Source organism: Daktulosphaira vitifoliae, unplaced genomic scaffold, assembly GCF_025091365.1.
Source record: "Daktulosphaira vitifoliae isolate Bord-2020 unplaced genomic scaffold, ASM2509136v1 Scaffold_5, whole genome shotgun sequence".
NCBI lineage: Eukaryota > Metazoa > Arthropoda > Insecta > Hemiptera > Phylloxeridae > Daktulosphaira > Daktulosphaira vitifoliae.
In genome coordinates, this window is record NW_026099576.1 from 7,016,667 (window position 1) to 7,034,599 (window position 17,933).

The 17,933-nt window shown below is 28.2% G+C and overlaps 2 protein-coding genes across 3 annotated transcripts in view; one reads left to right on the forward strand and one right to left on the reverse strand.

The window, feature by feature from the left end:
• Positions 1–7,353, forward strand: part of LOC126908523 (uncharacterized) — a 19,887-nt gene extending 12,534 nt beyond the window's left edge. Inside the window, exons 5-10 of the mRNA XM_050690683.1 lie at positions 245–394; positions 481–558; positions 2,222–2,309; positions 3,470–3,573; positions 3,646–3,742; positions 4,325–7,353. Coding sequence (XP_050546640.1) covers positions 245–394; positions 481–558; positions 2,222–2,309; positions 3,470–3,573; positions 3,646–3,742; positions 4,325–5,115 — 1,308 coding nt within the window. The 3' untranslated portion in view covers positions 5,116–7,353. The remainder of the gene's footprint in view (positions 1–244; positions 395–480; positions 559–2,221; positions 2,310–3,469; positions 3,574–3,645; positions 3,743–4,324) is intronic.
• On the reverse strand, positions 6,295–17,212 carry LOC126908517 (protein mesh-like). 2 transcript variants are annotated; one of them, XM_050690672.1, is made up of 17 exons: positions 16,724–17,212; positions 14,703–15,310; positions 14,500–14,637; positions 14,263–14,431; positions 14,086–14,197; positions 13,594–13,739; positions 13,325–13,518; positions 13,100–13,245; positions 12,559–12,973; positions 12,338–12,485; positions 11,949–12,275; positions 11,698–11,834; positions 11,395–11,524; positions 10,619–10,912; positions 10,375–10,557; positions 6,626–6,761; positions 6,295–6,561 (listed from the first exon to the last, which is right to left on the reverse strand). In XM_050690672.1, the coding sequence occupies exons 1-17, from the start codon at positions 17,148–17,150 to the stop codon at positions 6,444–6,446; spliced, it is 3,828 nt and encodes a 1,275-aa protein (XP_050546629.1). In that variant the 5' UTR covers positions 17,151–17,212; the 3' UTR covers positions 6,295–6,443. The 2 variants fall into 2 exon arrangements, with proteins under 2 accessions (XP_050546629.1, XP_050546628.1); XM_050690671.1 differs by lacking the exons at positions 6,295–6,561; positions 6,626–6,761 and adding an exon at positions 7,498–8,418.
• Between the last annotated feature and the right edge of the window lie 721 nt (positions 17,213–17,933).

Below are 17,933 nucleotides of genomic sequence, written 5' to 3' on the forward strand. Positions count from 1 at the left end.
TAGCAACTCGGTTGACCGTGACCTTTAATCACTCTGCCGGCAGAGCTGCGCAATATCTTTACGTCGGCCGTAACGCCCTGATGATTTATCCTATATAATGTATATGTAGGACGCTTTTTTTAAGTACGAATTGTTATTTATATTAAATTTAGGTAGATAACACTCTAGGATAAATGCAGTCTTCTACATTTTCCTTTAATATTTATCTAAAAATGAATTTTCTTGAACTTATTATTATTTTAAGGCTGAATTACTAGAAGCAGTAAGAAGGCGGCGAAAACTCCAAGATGACGATGACAGTGACGATGTGGACGAAGAAGACCTGGGACTCCCGCGAAGTCCATCAATGCATTCACCTACTATAGCCACTGGCAATGATCTCCTATTGAGCAAAGTATATATTAGATTTATAGCGATAATATATGTGGTTTTTTAAAACTAAATTTAATGAGTTTTTTGTTTTTAATCCATTGTTGTTAGGAGTTGATAAATAAATCTTCGCATAGCACCTGCAGTGATGGATCTCTTCTTAGCATGGGAAGTTCTGAAATGGACGAAGTGAGATTATTAATTTATTTATAGTACTTATAAATTTAATTTTTGCTTACAATAATTGATTGATTGATTACTTAAAGTATTAGATATTGTGTTGTTAAGTTTCAATTTTTATTAAAAAAATTTAGTTTATTGTATTATTTTATAACTTTTAAATCCTTATGACTTATAGAAACTTATACTTCATAGAGTTATGAAAATGGTGCAAAAAACTTACACTTAATGCATTAAAAAAATTTAAATGACTTTAAAATTAAACTGAAAAAAAAATATTAATTTATATATAATCAATTATTTAAAAATATTTACCCTTAAAACATCTAAATGAAATTTTATATCTATATAAAAAGAAATCAACAAATATTTAACTTTTTTTTTTTTTTTAATAAAGTAATACACCAACAAAATTTCAAACAAAATCAGTAGTACAGTACCAATACTCGACTATTACTCTGATCAAATTTTCAAATTACTGTTAGGAGATTAAAGAATAATTGTCTAATTTTATTTTTCTACAGAGAACTCAACAAAAATTATTTGCCTTAAAAAAATTTAATTTATAAAGAGCTAATTTTAATTTATCAATATATAATTAAGGAAATACATAATTCACATAAAATAAATAGTGAATAATTTGAAGATGTACGTTAAACATTTCATGTATGTATTTAATTGCTAAAAAAATTGACAAAAATTTTGTTAAAATAATTAAAAACATAAAAATACTTTTAATTTTTTTTTTTAATAAATTTTTTACTAATACATGATTTGAAGTTCCAATAAAGCTTTTTTTGATTCAATAACACTTTATTTACACTATATAGTGTGTTATATTTTTCTAAAAATTTTATTAAAAATTATTAAAAATAATAAAATATTATTAAAAAATTTTTTTTTTCATTTTTCCTCTTGTGTATCAGTTTTTTGGCTATAATATAATTAAATTAGTCATTTAAAAAACCGAAAAAGTTACAAAAATTTAATTTGAACTAGGTAAAAGTACTTAAACAATTGAAAATCTCGACTAATCTTTCTTATATATACTGGGTGATTTTTTTATCATAACCCACTCAATTACTTATAGAATAATAATAATTTAAAAATTTTTTTTTTATTACTATATTTAGTTACACATTATTCTTGAATTATTAACTGTGTAATACTTTTTAAGTTCATCCCTTTTGCCTGGTAAGGGTGTCAACTTTGTTTTTTTAAATGGTAACACATATATTTAATTTAATAAAATGTTTGAGTTTTTAATTCAATAATAAATGGCATTTGAATTTTTAATGAAACTTAATTTGTTTATTAGATATAAACATTTAAAGTTTCAAATTTTTGAGTTAATATATAGGTATAATACACAAGGGATTACAAATACAGGTAGCTAATTGGTTTTTTATGATATTGCTATCACAGTCACGGATTGTTTATTATCAATTATGACTATCAATAGATATACTTTTTGTATTTTCAGTTAGTGTATTTATAAACTCACAACAATGTACCTTACTATCATTGATAATAACAATGCTGTGTACCTGCTAATATTGATGTCATAAAAAATCAATGTGCTAAAATTACTGTGCTATTTTTTTTTATTTTGTGTATTTATCTTTTCTTTTTCATATTTATGTTATATTTTATACATTCATTATTTTTACAGGATTCATTTGGTGGTCACATTTCTCGTAATTCATCAAAAGTATCTTTACATGATAAGCGTTTATCACAAATTCATCTGGATAGTTCAGGTAAAAAATTATTTTTGAGATGTACACCAAATTCATATGTTGTAACAATTAGCCTAAAATATAATAATATATTTATTATATTATAATAATATAACAGTTATATTATTACAATAGTTACTATTGTCTTCCAATTTTTGTACAGAAATTATGCCTCCTTACCTAGTTAAACAATTTAAATTATGAATATTTATAATTTAAATAAGTAAATTATGGTAACTCATAAGAGAGAAAGAAATATATAAGAAGGAGAGAGAGTTATTATTTGTTTTTTATTAGTAATATCTCTCGGGGTATGAGTATGAGGGTACATGAAAATAATGAGAGTAATGGAAAAACATAGTGATCTTTATTAATTAATACGAAAAATATTGTAATCAATTGTTATATTATTTAGTATCAATAATGTCATGAGTATTGACTGTTATCAATGATAAGTGGGATAGAATCACCTTAGGTATCTACCCAGAATAGTATGGTGTCTATATATGAACCTCCAACTTGACTCCTAGCATAGACACATATCAAATATTTAATTCTACCAATTAGCTCCGTACAAACATTACTGATTGATTTACTTCAATTACTATTTTATTTTTAATAATCACTTAATCATTCTTTGCCCCTACTTAAATTATGTACTCAAAAGCAATGATTAATTTTAAACCTTATCATTTTAATTAATATTAGTATCTACCTTTATATTTTCAGTGAGTGTTTAGAAATTGTCTTATTAGTTGAATTAAACTTTATTGTGACTGTTTACTTCTTGCATATATATTAATTAGAAAAGCAAAATTAATGAGTTGCGAGAGTATACTGCCAGTTATTTAAGCCTTATTTGTTTCCATTTATATTTGTATTTTGTTAATTTTTATAGTTAAATACATATGCAAGAGGTATCAGAAACGCTAATATTATCTCTTTATTAAATAAAATTGTGTTATTTATTACATGTTATTTTATAAAATTAATATGCAATTCTAGACAATGATTCATTATTGCATTACAATATTGAGATAACCGTGACAAATTAAACTATTGTTTATGTGAATTTTATCGTTTATATGAATTTTTAGATATATAATATAGTTTATTGCTTAATAGATAAGAATCATAATGAGAGGTTAATGTATCATAACAAAATATATATTTTAATTTAGATGGAGATTCTTCAACAAGTGTTCCTCTGAGTCATAGTGCAGCCAAACATCGAATGGCAATTAGACCGAAAAGAAAACATGGTAATCCTCGAACTAAAAAACCAGTATGTATACATACTAAATTAATATTATAATATATTATGTATATTAATTTAGTATTTAATTGTTTTTAACAGTTAACTGTAGTTACTGCACTTCCAGCTACACCTGAAGTTGAAGAGCACTCTGGACGATCAGCATCTCCTGAAACTAAACCTCAGACAGATATAGCAGGTATATACAATTATGGTCACAATTATTCGGCTTATTATCCTGCTAAATTCAATGCCAAACAAACATTAAAAAATTTGCCCAAAACAAAGTATAAAAAACCCAAACAACGTTGTTGTTTATTTCGAATGAGCTGTTTTGGCAGACATAGATCTGGTGCTTATCGTGTGAGAAATGATACTCTACCATATTTCATACGTAGTTCTTCTATTCAACCAATTGGGTTTAACAAGATAACACCTCAGTTAACACATAAACAAATTGATGTCACTAAAGGTAGAATTAGAGTAAACTTATATGCTTATCCAAAAGGTTATCTGAAATTTTTAGAAAGCTACTTTATGGTTAGTAGCTATGAATCAATGAGAAATAGATTACCTGTTATTAATGAAGAGAACATATGTCCTTTGTGTGGATCTATTGACTATACAAAAAAAAATACCAAATGGAAAAATGCTATACTAAGGCCATTCTAATTAACACTCTTTATACATATCAAATTTATTTCTAATTACTTTTTTCATAATTAAATTTTAAGTATATTAAGTTTTGCACTAAATATGCACGTGTGTATTTTATTTACAGATGGCACTATTTGCACTATACATGATCTCGACACTTGTGTTGATGAAATATCTGTCGAAAATGTTCCAAAACGGGAAGAAGGCTTTTTTCACCGCTTATTGTCGCGCCGTAGCACCAAGAAAAAGACTAAATCTGAAGATGATGTGGACAAATTTCTATTTGATGAAGCAGTTACTATTAAACCTAGACAGCGAAATGAACCTCCACCTGCAAGTCGCATGCAAATTTCATATCCTCCTGATCTTCCTCTTGACCGTCCAACCACACCACCTCTGCACATGCCTTTGGCTGAGGATATCCTAGAGCCTGACACATTCACGCCTATTAAGAAATCATTTAGCCTTCGACAAACTGATGATGAGCTCTCTAGTGACTCTGTTCAAAAATCTTCTTCCTCTGATAGTGTATCTAGTGTATTGGATGACCATTCTGAACGTTGTCGTAGTTACAGTTCTAGTGATTCAGAACCTCGTATATTACCTGTACCAGCACCTCGCCTTTCTAAATTGGGATCAGAAGTACTTAGAAGAAAAAAACGTGAAGATGAACCTGAGTTGCTTAAAGTGTTTGCTAGAAGATCACTAAAATTAGGTAAAGATGGAGAACCAGAGTTGTTAAGTAGTGATAAAGAAAATGAATGTATAAGTTTAAATGAGGAAACTGAAAATGAAAGTACTATTAAAAGTAAAGAGCCTAAAATTGATGTTAATGAAAATCAAACTGAAATACCTCGTTTTAAACGAATTCAACAGCGTAGAGAGGAATGGGAGAAGAGACTGCAAAACAATTGATCAACTCATTTTAATTTCTTTTAAATTTAACTAATATATATGAATTATTTAACAAGCAAAAAGTTTATTCACATCTATGTTATATTGCTGCTTTTAGTAGAATGGTGCTAGATGATGGTTATAAATATTTACCTGAGTGGCCTTAAATGAAATTGAGTGTGACTATAGGTGCAATACTATTGCGATTGTTATATTTTTTAAAAAGATATATAGATATATACTTTTATTAGATTACTACCAGGAAATATTAACCGAAATTTACCATTTTTTCTATCTTGATATTATTTTTATATAAAGATATATAATGTATTAATTTTAAAATGAATGTATCATTTATTATGATTATTTGAAAAATGATTTTTCATAAAATTACAATGTTTTTAAAGTTTATTATAATGTTATATGTGTGAAAAGTATTGTATGTCATGTATTGAAAACAATAATCGTAAATATAACAATTGTTCATCTGTGATTCCATTTCAACTAAGTTTAATAAAATTGTTAAATTTTATCTAATATTTTTCTAAGTTCCTTTTTCTATTATATGTGACCTTACAAATTTTTATTTTTGACAGTATGAAATAAAAATACCATATATATGTTTTTAACACATAAATTGTAATAATTGAGCACAACATAAAAATTATATTAGAAATGTAATCAAGTAATAAATTTATGGTTGTGTATTAATATATATTTTATATTATTTGTCTATCTAATTCCCCATCAATAATTATTGCCATCATCAATATTAATTGTTTGTGAGTGTTATTCATACCTAAAAATGTGAAGACTTTTTACCTTTAATGGCAATATATTCACCATTGTTGTTGATAAAATAATTTTGTTATTTTACCTGTAATATTACTTTTCAACTTTCATGTGATAAGTTGGTTTAATAGTGATATTTAAATAAACTAGTTGTTACGTTTTTAAACAATTTATCAAAAATAATGAATTATAATGTCGTATCCAATTGTATTCTGTAGACCCTAATCCTACACTGTTGTTGTCACCCATTTTCTAGTGTATATTACTTTTCATAATTATTATTTTAATGTATAATTTAAATAAGCGTTTATTTATTTTGTTTTGATGATGACAACAAAGATTTATGTTTTAAAAATCTATATTTTTGTAATATTCAATTTTAAAAAGAATAAAAAAAATTACCAACAATTACAAATTCCACACTATATTCATTTTATGTTAGAAAACTTAATATATAATAATATCTACTTTAAATAATATGTAAAAAAACATAATATTTGTAATTATAATAAATACATTTGTAAATACTATTTTAACTAAAATACTTTTATGGTAGTTCAATTGATAATAGTTTCAGTGCGATGTGGTGGTATTTCTTCATTGACTATTGACTCTATTGATTCTACTCGTTCAGACAAATTTACTTGAGTATTCATAGGTTGTTGATTTCGTTTTCTTTTTAAAAATAAAAAGTGTTTAAATATTCATTTTAATAACTAGTTATAATGGTATAATTTACTTGTCGATTTGTATTTTCTTTGTTCTTATGAAAACTCTATAGCCAACGCACACCAAACAAAGAAATATTGGTCCCAAAAATAATAACATTATTGGGGCTACTATAACTAATGCTCTAGATGAATACTCTTGATTACCTATATGTTAAAAACAGTAAAAGTATCTTCATTGCGTTATTAAGATGTCCAATTAATAGCTATTAGTTCTTATAGTTTTTTAGTATAGTAATTTTTTACTGTTATATACATTTGTATATTTATTTTGTAGTACTAAAGTTTTCAACTAACTTAAATTGAAGGATAAAGGTGTTAACAAACATTTTTGAAATTTTGCAGGAATACTACTTTTGTAACTAAATATTAATGAAAAATTAATTTAAATACATATTTATCAATTTATTATTTCGGTAAACACAATTCGAAATGCATTTTGGAAAAGTTTCAGTTAACACCTTTATTTACTGACCCCTTCAATTTTATTAATTATAAATGTTGTTCTATAGGAGATAAGTATTTTTACTTTTTAATTTTTTTACCATTTCATTTGTATTAAAAAATAATAAGTTTTTCGTTGACAACATTATTTAAGGATTTATTTTTAAAATGACTTGAACATAACATACATCATTTTTAAGGATCGTGTTCTCTTTAACTATTGTTTTTAAGTAAAAATTAATAAAAAAAAAAAGAAATTTCCAAAAAATCTTCCATAACTAATACATACTCTCCCCTTTAACTCGTACCGGTAATTTATTTATAAATAAAACAATTGAGAGTATTACTGTAATACACAAAACAATTTATGTATTGACATAAACGTTGAATTAACTTTTGAAATAAAGCTCAACACATAATTTAATTAAATATATTAAAATCGTGGAATATATTTACACTTTTTATAATAATAAATTATATACAATAAAGTGGACTTGGATAGATAACGTGCAAAACGTACTCAAATTATTAATATCTAAGGAATATAATGAAAAAATGAGCAAGTAAAAAGTTTATACATGTATAAGATCATTCAGTATTAGATGTATTTTTTAATATAATTTTAAAACATTTGAAATGCTTTAGATTTTTATTAGACGAATTGATCGCGCTGTAAGTTTTATTTACAAAATGTACCGCTGCTGATGATCGTTGTTTGGAAATATATAATTGTCCTACTTAAACATAAAACAAATGGATACAATTTTTCAATTAGATGTCTAAAATGAATCTTTGAGCTTGGACGGTATTATCTGTCGTTGCGAGGCAACCGATGGACCGCCGCTGTTGAGCGCATCCTTACGATCTGTCTTTGGTGATCCAGCCACATATATGGCCTTTCTTTTAGGGATCATTTTTAGTTGTCCTTCATATTCGTCGTCCAGGTCCCAGACTTTAGGTTCAAAACGAACGTCTGGTCTATTAGGCAGTGGCTCGTTGGTCTTATACACACCATCGTACGACCGATGCGGATTGTTGGAGCTGGCCACTGATTCCGGTTGTGTCGACGACCGGTCGGACGACGACACGGGTGACGAAGAAGTCTGTTGACGCTGCGATGATTGATGTACCGGTTGTTTGTCGGTGTCGTCGATTCTGGCGGATAGGTCCAAAGTACTCAAGGCCAGCACCGAGTTGCGACGCTTCATGGCGGCGGCTGATGTGAACCGGAACCCAGAACCTTGACGCCGCCGATGCACCTGTGATACCACGCAGCAAATGCCTACCAGCAGCGGTACGATTGTGGCCGAAATCAACGCAATGGTCAACCAAGCGCTTCGCGACTCGTATTCGAGATGACCTAAGATCGTTTATTTGATTACTGTGAGTAAAGTATGAATGGGAACAACTAACAGAAAATACAAAATGAGAAACTTTTCAGTGCTGCGGATTGGCAATCGCTCGTAAAAACATCAATAAAATTAAATGTAATCGTTTAAAAAATGTAAGCTATGATGTGTCAAAAAAATTAAAAACAATAAAATTATACTTCAACTTTTCATATGTTGAAAATGTATTGATTTATGTTTATATATTTTAAACTTAATTAATATCAGAACAATATAATTATTAAATTAATTATTAATACGAGACATTAAATGTAAAAATTATCTGCGAAATTTTCAGGCTTTGTGATTCAAAACGATCAATTACTGCGAGTAAATGTCCCACAACTTCAACTGGGGACATTGACCCATATAATCAATAAAATATCTTTTATAATTTTAATTGCTTTACCTACGAACAAGTTTTTCTTTTTAATTATATACATATAACTAACCAAAAATCAAGTTGTCTTTTAAACTTTTGACTGCTCTAGCCGCAGAGGCGGTCAAATGGGAGGGGATTATGGGGGTTAGATCTTACCTATTATGTCAATGGGGGAATGACTCCCTTTTTGATATTTTTTTACAATTTTCATTATATAGATTTTATATTTTGGAAACTTTATGTATGATAAATGACGTGGTTTTGCGCTGTGGTAATACTACTTGCTGACAAAACTCTAGTGTTAAGCCACGCCTACCACGGTAGGTGAACGGATGGGTGACCATACGTGCGCTTCTAGTGGTGAAAAAACACCATGTTCCCAGTACAGAAGGCTATGGGGGAAACCACTGAACTTGTAAATTTTCCAGAATATACCAATCCAATTGATATTAACCAACCTAACGATTGTAAAAATATACCTTAACATATGTTTATATGTTCAGGTATATTATTAAACATAATCATTATGAATCAATTATTAATACTATAAATTTAGGGAATTAAATGTTAAGTAATGGTTATTATTCTAAAATAAATTAAGTATTTAAAATAGGTTTGATAAGAAGAAATTAATATATGCACATCCAATAGTCCACAATAACGTCTTGATATAGTAACACAAATAAAAAATCTTTGTGATAGGGGGTCAGATTCCATGATGATTTTTATTATAAAGGTATTTCACCCCCATTCATGGCAATATCATTTGACTGTCATTGACTGGGTGGAGGCTTTGACCCAGAAAATACGCTTTTATATGGAACATTGACATAATGCATGTAAATTAAAAACTAAACTAACTATTTAGTTCAAGATTATTTGAGTATTGCCTTTAAGTAACTATAATGCCTATAAAATATTAAAAATTTAGTCAAGTTAAATTTTTATAATAAAAAATTAATTTTCATTTAAACATGCTTTGTTTTACAGATAATTATAGGCAATGCTACTACTTAGATCTTTATCTATTTTAATGTGATTCAAAATTGTGTTTTCCTACCTATATGTTCCTATATACACAGTAAGAATTATTTAAATAAAGATAAGAAAATCGGATATTAAATTATGTAAATAATTGTCATAACCTAAACGTGTGAAAAAAAAGTAAATCGAAAGTCAATAATGCAATTAACATACATTTTACTTTCACTTTATAAACAAATAATTTGTTAAAATTTTCCGAGAAATAGTAAAACAAATTTTTTACATCCCTAGAAATGTTTATCAAGTATAAAATCATGTTTTAAGTATTCTTTATCAACTTTTGAATATTTTGACAATTTATCATACTAGTTTTTTCCAAATATTTTCAAATTTTGAAAGAAAAGTTTTTCTAAATATTTTTATTATTAAAACAAATACATCAATATCATGCCAAGTTATTTTTAATTACCTGATGAATATCAATTTTGTGTGTTTTAGAGTTAAATAAAATTATTCAACGCAAGCACTGAAATATTTCCCAATTGAAATAAAAGCTACTCACGTAAGCATTCTGTGTATCCATACTCTGGTATATCCCATTTACCATCGGCTGAACAGGTTCTCCTTTGGTCGCCAATTAAAACAAAGTCTTGATTGCATTCAAACGTTACTTTAGTGTTAGGTACAAACAAAAAGTTGCTTTTTCGTCCGAATCTCGGAGTTTCCAAAACGCCACAAGATATCACTACACGATAAAACACATGTAAAATACTATAATGTTTCACAAAAAATTCTAGTTCACATACCTTTCTGTTTGCTCATTTTTTTTGTATTAACAAATCCATCTTGGTAAAGTAAAGTAAAAAATGCCATGTCTCTGTTTAAACTGACTGAATAGTCATATTTACATTGATACGAGTCTCCACACAACTCGTGAGCTTTTCTTATATCGTCTGGTCGATTAGGAGGAATTATGAGTTCCGGGGTTGATCCGAATACTGGCTCAAAGGTTCGATTAGCATAGTAACTGGCTGTTCGGCCATACTCCCGGAAGAACAAAGCTCCTCCTTTGTTTTTTTCATCTCTGTCTTCTAAAATCCCTGAGAATATAAAAAAATTATTATTATAAAATTAAATTTGAAAAATAAAATAAATTGTACTAAAATTCATACATTTTATGATAAATTTCGATTGACTTAAGAGGCTAAAAATCCCTGTGCTATAATCATTTTTATTACTTATGTTATGATTAAAAATGTTTACTATCATTTGTAACAAATTTGTATTAATTACATGAAGAGACGATTCTAGAAATAATGTTTAGTGGAGTATGGAATGAATTTTGTCAATTGTTGTTAATAAATTTGTCGACTAAATCACCTAGATGAGTAAAGCATTCCACAATATATTTTAAAAATACCGACCACTAATGATTTTAATGAACATTTAGAGAGGTATAACTCTGGCCATACTCTTTTATGAAAAAGACTCTTTATTACATTATTATATTTTAATTGTTGTTAGAATATAATAAAAAGAAATATTTGATATGCTATTTTATCTTTCAATTATGAAAACTTACAGTTTAACGCATATTGCTTGTGAGTAGCTTCGAAATCAACTGTATTGGGCATTACAGTCATGCCGTTTGGTAACATAAAATCATCGAATTGATCAAAGCTCCAGTTCCCAAACAACCCTCTAGTTTTATTCTATAAAGAAAACATTTGTATGGCATTCATTATTATATTCAAGATAATTTATTATAAAAATTAAAAATATCTTCATGTATACGCAAACAGTTTGGCAGTTTAATGCACTATAATCATATTTAATACTTAATTATATTATATTATATATTTTAAATACAGTTTAATATACTCACAATAAATTGCCAAGGCATGTATACTCGAGTGGTCATGTAACCTTTGTTTTCCAGAACTTCTAAACCGGCTCCCGATTGGAACATGATAACAATTTCTGACTGATTTAAAGTATAAGAAGGTGAGTATACCGTAACTCCTAAATAAGTACAGAAAAATTAAACGGTGTATTTAATTTTAAATATAAATAATATGCTTATTCAAGAATTTGTACATATTAGTTACAAGTTCTATATTATGTAAAATATTTTACCGTGAAAATGTTGGACTTTTAGTGCTGGCCTATCAAAATACACTCGTTTACCATCAGCAAATACATCCAACCTATATCTCCATTGAGCAGCCCTTGGTCGCAGTCTCACTTCGATTACAGTAGAAGTATTATCACGAGAAGCTATCGAGGTTAGTTGAGTTGCCATAACAGGTCCGTATATATTATCAGATAGTTGTTCAAATCTTCCTTGGACGTCAAATTTGAATTCATTGGAGTCTACATGCACCAACACAAATTCGCCTTTTCCATTGAATGTGTACTCTAAGTCGTCAAATGTAATCACATGTGGGTCTCCGAAGACCGTGGCTATAAAGGGTATGAAACTCGTTCTTGAAATTTTAAGGTAATTAAAGTAATTTTTTACTTACCGACATTAGGTGATTGATACGCTACACAGTCTTGAGATGGTCGACGTTCGAAACGATAAGTTTCACAACCGACGGCTTGTTCTTCCTGCCACAAACAACAAGGGAAAAATGGGCTCATATCATGAAACCACTGAGATAGTGTTGGTACCTTAAAACAAATCATCATTAAAATCATTTCTTTATCTATACTTATTTGTATAACTTTTTTAAAAATAGTTTACCTTATTGGCTTCTGACCAAGGTAAGAAACCCAAATTATGTGATCTTCTTGGACGAGAACCCCACATTTGATCGTAAGATAACATTAGATAATTGTTTTTATCATAACAACATTGTTGTTCAGAACCTTCCATACTCGGCGCTCCTGTTGTGACGCAGTGTACAGCTCCTTTGTTGTATAAACATTGTGGATTAGCATCTCTATCACAATCATAATCGGGCAAAAATCGACCTCGATCGACCAATGCGTGTTCCAATGTACATGGACATTGATGGATTTCGGCTGCGAAATTTTTTAAGTATCTATCATTTTTTATCCAATCATCACATAATTTTTCAGGCCAATTATCCCCATGCCAACGTTGCCATTGAGGACCAAAGTACCAACCCAAAGGTATAGGCTTACTCCATATGATTCTGGAAAAAAATTAGAAATATAAAATTAATTAAATGATAACGAGTCATTTCTCTGTATTAAAATATTTATCACTAGTATACACAATATTTTTTAATTATAAATTCAATTAAAAATTTTTTATTTACGGTGATATTGGTACGCCAGATTCCGTTAAAGGGTTCACAAGTTGTATTTGCAAGAATCCAAATGTTAAATCTAAATTTCTATTATTTTCACGAGTTTCGTATACTTTTGGATAGATGACATATTCACCGGAATTAGGAACAGCATCCTAACATGAAGAATAATGATTTTTTTTATTGGAATTTGTACAATATCTTAGTTTATCAATTTAACATTAAATATATTACCTCAATCAAATCAATAAATACTAGCTCCGGGGATATAGTTACTTCTCTATAACCGTAAAGAGAAATTTTAACATTTGTGGCGTAATTAGTGGTTAAATTTTGCTTCTCCCAAGTAATTTTTATCTCTTTAGGATTTTTTTCCCGTACTGATCCGTCCTGAAATCTTATGCGCTCAGTAGCTGTTGCTGGAGTCTCTAAAAATGTATAAACTCCTCTAACTAAATAAACGTTTTTAAAAGATAATAGTATTTAAGTAATGAATTTTATACCTACGAAATATTTTCCTTTCCAGTTATATTTTTCGTCTCCAATAGCCACGTCAAAAATTACATAACCTTCAGCCATTAAAAATGGCTGTATACAGATTGCTCTATTTCTGTTTATCACTGTACCAACTACTTCTTCGGTATCAAATCTAGAAAAATCGTAGGTACAATTATTATGTTGAAAACAATGAGTTAAAATAATAGTATTTAACTACTGTCTGAACAAAAGTATTACAACAATTTAATTCAGTAAAAGTATGAAACAACAAATATAACATAAAATACGGTATTCACGATACAACGTCCAAAACCACAATCACCACTAACCGTCACGCGAGAGTCCCAAAAAAACAATAAAAAAATATTAAAAAATAAAGCAGCCTGCATTTTGCAATACCACATCAGCACAAATGATAAATGTTATAATTAATATTAAAATAAATGACTACATTAAAATTTATAATACTAATAATATGTTTTGTACGCTGAACTTACTTGCATCTAACTTTATCTGTACGTTCAAAACATGGACCTGTAATGTTGACTACAGTTCCTCCTAACATGTTTCCACTCTCGGGTGCGAACACCAGTGGTAAATTAGTGCCCGCTAACAAATTTTTTAAAAAATTAACATAAATTGATATAGTATTTTACTAGAATGTATAAAGTTACCTATATCTTTGTTACAAGTTCCTAACATGATGTTTTCATCTATTCTAAATATGTGACGACCAGGAAAGTCATTAGCCCAACCTCGACCGACTAAATCTCTTATAGTTGATCTTTGCGAATATGGATAATACTCGAAACTCCTAGTTCCATTTCCTGCGTTGAATCCTACCTGAAATGTCGTTACTTTTACAACAATAACAAGTGTCCTAAAATAAAAGTTTTATTTAAATCACTAACGAAGGCTGGAACACCTCCTTCACCGCCGGTTGTATCTCCACCGGCTTCGGTATGACTGGTCCATTGCATATCTGCATAGTTGAAAATAGCGTAGGTAAACACTTCATCCGTGGCCAGCACCATTTGGAATGTATTGGTCTATAAAGATATAAAATATTTATGTTTTATTTATTGATAAAGATTAGTTAAGTATAATGACGCACTCTATACAAAGCATTGTCAATACCACCGGCAAAAGACATGTTTTTCCAAGTTATAATGACTGAATGTTTGGGTACAAAAGATTCAGCACCTATAACACCTTCACGGATATCCCACATTAACCTTTCCCTCATTTCTACACCAAATTGGTCAGTTCGAGATTGTAAATCTCTCTCCATTCTAAAGTAAACACCCGGTCGTCTTCTGTCTTCATCATCTGGTTTCAAGGAACCTATTCGGCACTTGCTGTAGAAAATACCAATGAATGATGGATCGTTTTTTTTCGGCCATTCTTTGATGGGAAATGATAAAGGATAACGGTAATGTGAAGGAGGATCACTAAATTCCAAGTATCCGTTCATTGATACTCGTGTATAATTGAAACGAAAACCGAAAAATGGCAGTTGAAAGTTGAAATTTTTATGAACCTGAGGTGAAGAACCATGTATGTCGGTTTGATAATCACCATTACCATTGTCACCACCTTTATCAAAGAACCAATAAAGGAATTCAGAGCGAATTTCTGCTAGTCTACCTTCTCCTATAATATATGGTAAAGCACCAGCTTGTAAACGTTGAGTAGGTGGAGCATATCTAGATGCAAATGTATCTATAAAATAATAGGATACAAATTTGATATGTAACATGTAAATAAATTATATATGAATCATTTAGTTAAGATTATATTGAATTACTTTATTTGTTTCTTAGTTTAATGAATGACAAATAAAACATTTTTATTAGTCATTTCAAGTGTTTTTCATAAATAATCATTTCCATTTTGAAAAAATTATATCCGGTAAAATGTAATCTAAAATTCCTTATTAATAAATATATGCTTTACTGAAATATTTTAACAATTATACAAATAGTTAAGTGATTTTAAACAAATTATAGAATTTTAAGTAAATTTTGTTTTTATGTTTAAATATTATATATAATTAATATGATATACGTTTTTTTAAAATAAGTATATTTCAATAATATTACAATATAAGTGAACTAAAATTTGGCGTAGATAAAAAACATATTTAAACGTGTTCAAAATTGTAAAAATTGACATTTAAAACAGTACAGATAGTTAAATGTTTCATTTCATTTATTATTGATTTATTGATTATTTAAAAAATAACTTCATGTATGTCTTTTGAAAAAAATATGTATTAGCATAGTATTTTAAATAAACTGTTCGATTCTAGACAAAAATGATGAAACGAATATTTGCTTTTATGGTATTTTTTTTACTTGTTAGTGTAAATAAACGATAGCATAAAACACTATGGTTGGGTTAATCAGTTGAAATATATTCAACACTATTGTTGTTAAATAATATGAACATTGAAAAGTTATGACATATCTTAAGACTCCACTGTGCCTATAAAGATAACTAAACGATGTAGGAAATTTGATGGCACACGTAATTCAACGTTAAATACTACTCAAATGCGTAATAAAATAATAATATGACTCTAATATTTGCAGAGTATTAAGTCTCTGGAAACTGTTATATAACTTACCAATTATTTAGTATTATTATTTTAGTGGTAATTTATAAAATAAATATATTTTAATGAACAATTTGTTTTGTTTAGATAAAAGTAATAATAATGAATCAATTATAAAGAAAATAATAATGTTTGTTGTTACTTAAGTTTATTGTCGTTTCTAAAAACAGTTACTTACATAGTCGGGCGGGAGCACAGGGGCTATGTTTCTTTAAATAAAGATAAATATCTCTTTGATGATAAATAAACAAATAAATTTCAAAATACGGATTTTTGAACATTTTTTTGACACGTTCTCCTTTTATTAAAAATTATAAATATGACACCAATACAATATAATTAAAAGTTCTTTAAAAAATATATTGTATTAAGCATTTCTTTTTATGTATTTTTTTCTACTAGGCGTATAGAAAATAAAAAACTTATTCTTGTGTACAAATTTTCTTTTATAAATAATATTTTTTATTCAAAAACATTTTGAACTTTCTTTTTACTCTAATGGTTTTTAAAAAACTTACCATAGCTTTCACGTCCTTGATTCATGCTACTGTACGTTCTAGATGCTTGTTGCTGTCGTTGTTGCTGGAGCAGTTGCTGCTGCTGCTGTTGCTGTTGACGCTGTTGTTGCAACAGTTGCTGCTGCCTTTGTTGTTGAAGTTGTTGTTGCTGTCTCTGTTGTTGTAGTTGCTGCTGCATTTGTTGTTGTTGCTGTAGCTGCTGTTGCATTTGTTGTTGTGAATATCTAGTATTGTCTTGAGACGCAGTCCCACTTGTGAGTATTGGTGAATCAACATTGCTACTGTATTGTTGAGGTAAAAAAGACTGAGCAGCATTTTGAGGATTATAATAGACATTTTGTTGCGTGTCAGTTTGTCGCGAAAAGCACAAGCAAACCGTCACGCACACGATAATCGCGCGATCGCTTAAAAAACGAGGACCTGACATGATTGCAAAGCCAAAGAGTTGTGCTAATTAAGAGCATAGACGAACTGTGGGCAGCGAGTACAAAAAGCATAGTCAGATAAGACATTGAGAAAACAAATATGGGTGTATGTGCCACTTATATTTTATCTAATCGGTCACATAATATATTTGTTGGTTTGAGTTTCTCATAGGTGTAATAAGTATAAAAATATTTAATCATCATTGCAATGCCTAAAGATAATTTGTTTTTAAATAATTATATAAAGTAAAAAAATGTATAACAATACTCATGGAGTATTGTCATTCTTGAAAACTTACAGAAATTTCAAACTCAAACACCTTCTTTTATTGTTTGTTAAAACTGCAGAATAATTGTTTTAAGTTAAAAATTAAACATTTCGTTCTATGTCCATTTATAATAGAGAAACAGTATTATAATTTTGGATAAATATTGCAGATTATAGAGTATTACAGTATTATAGAATTATTATTGTAACACAATTAAGTAGAGTTTAAGAAAATTTACTGTCTTCTAGCGTTTTTTAGGTTATGAAATTTAATTTTAGAAGTCTATATCAATCTAATTATAAAAATATTTTGTTGATAAGAATACTACCATTGTAAAATCGAAAAGTAATGTAACTTTAAAAGCAATCTGTAAACATTTATATGTTCTAATTTATAATAAATATAGTTAAAAAAACTAAAAAAACACGCTTTTAAAGCACATCGAACTAAAAAGTTAAAAATAATTTTTAAAATAATTATGAACAAAAAATACTAGTTTTATTGTGATAAAAGCGT

Bases quoted from the DNA above. Each gene is read 5' to 3' on its own strand.
- LOC126908517 (XM_050690671.1), bottom strand. From the start codon at position 17,150: ATGTCAGGTCCTCGTTTTTTAAGCGATCGCGCGATTATCGTGTGCGTG. The intron at 11,525-11,697 runs GTGAGTATATTA...TTTTCTTTATAG, and splicing joins ACATGCCTTGGCAATTTATT to AATAAAACTAGAGGGTTGTT. The intron at 10,913-11,394 runs GTAAGTTTTCAT...TTATATTCTCAG, and splicing joins CAAGCAATATGCGTTAAACT to GGATTTTAGAAGACAGAGAT.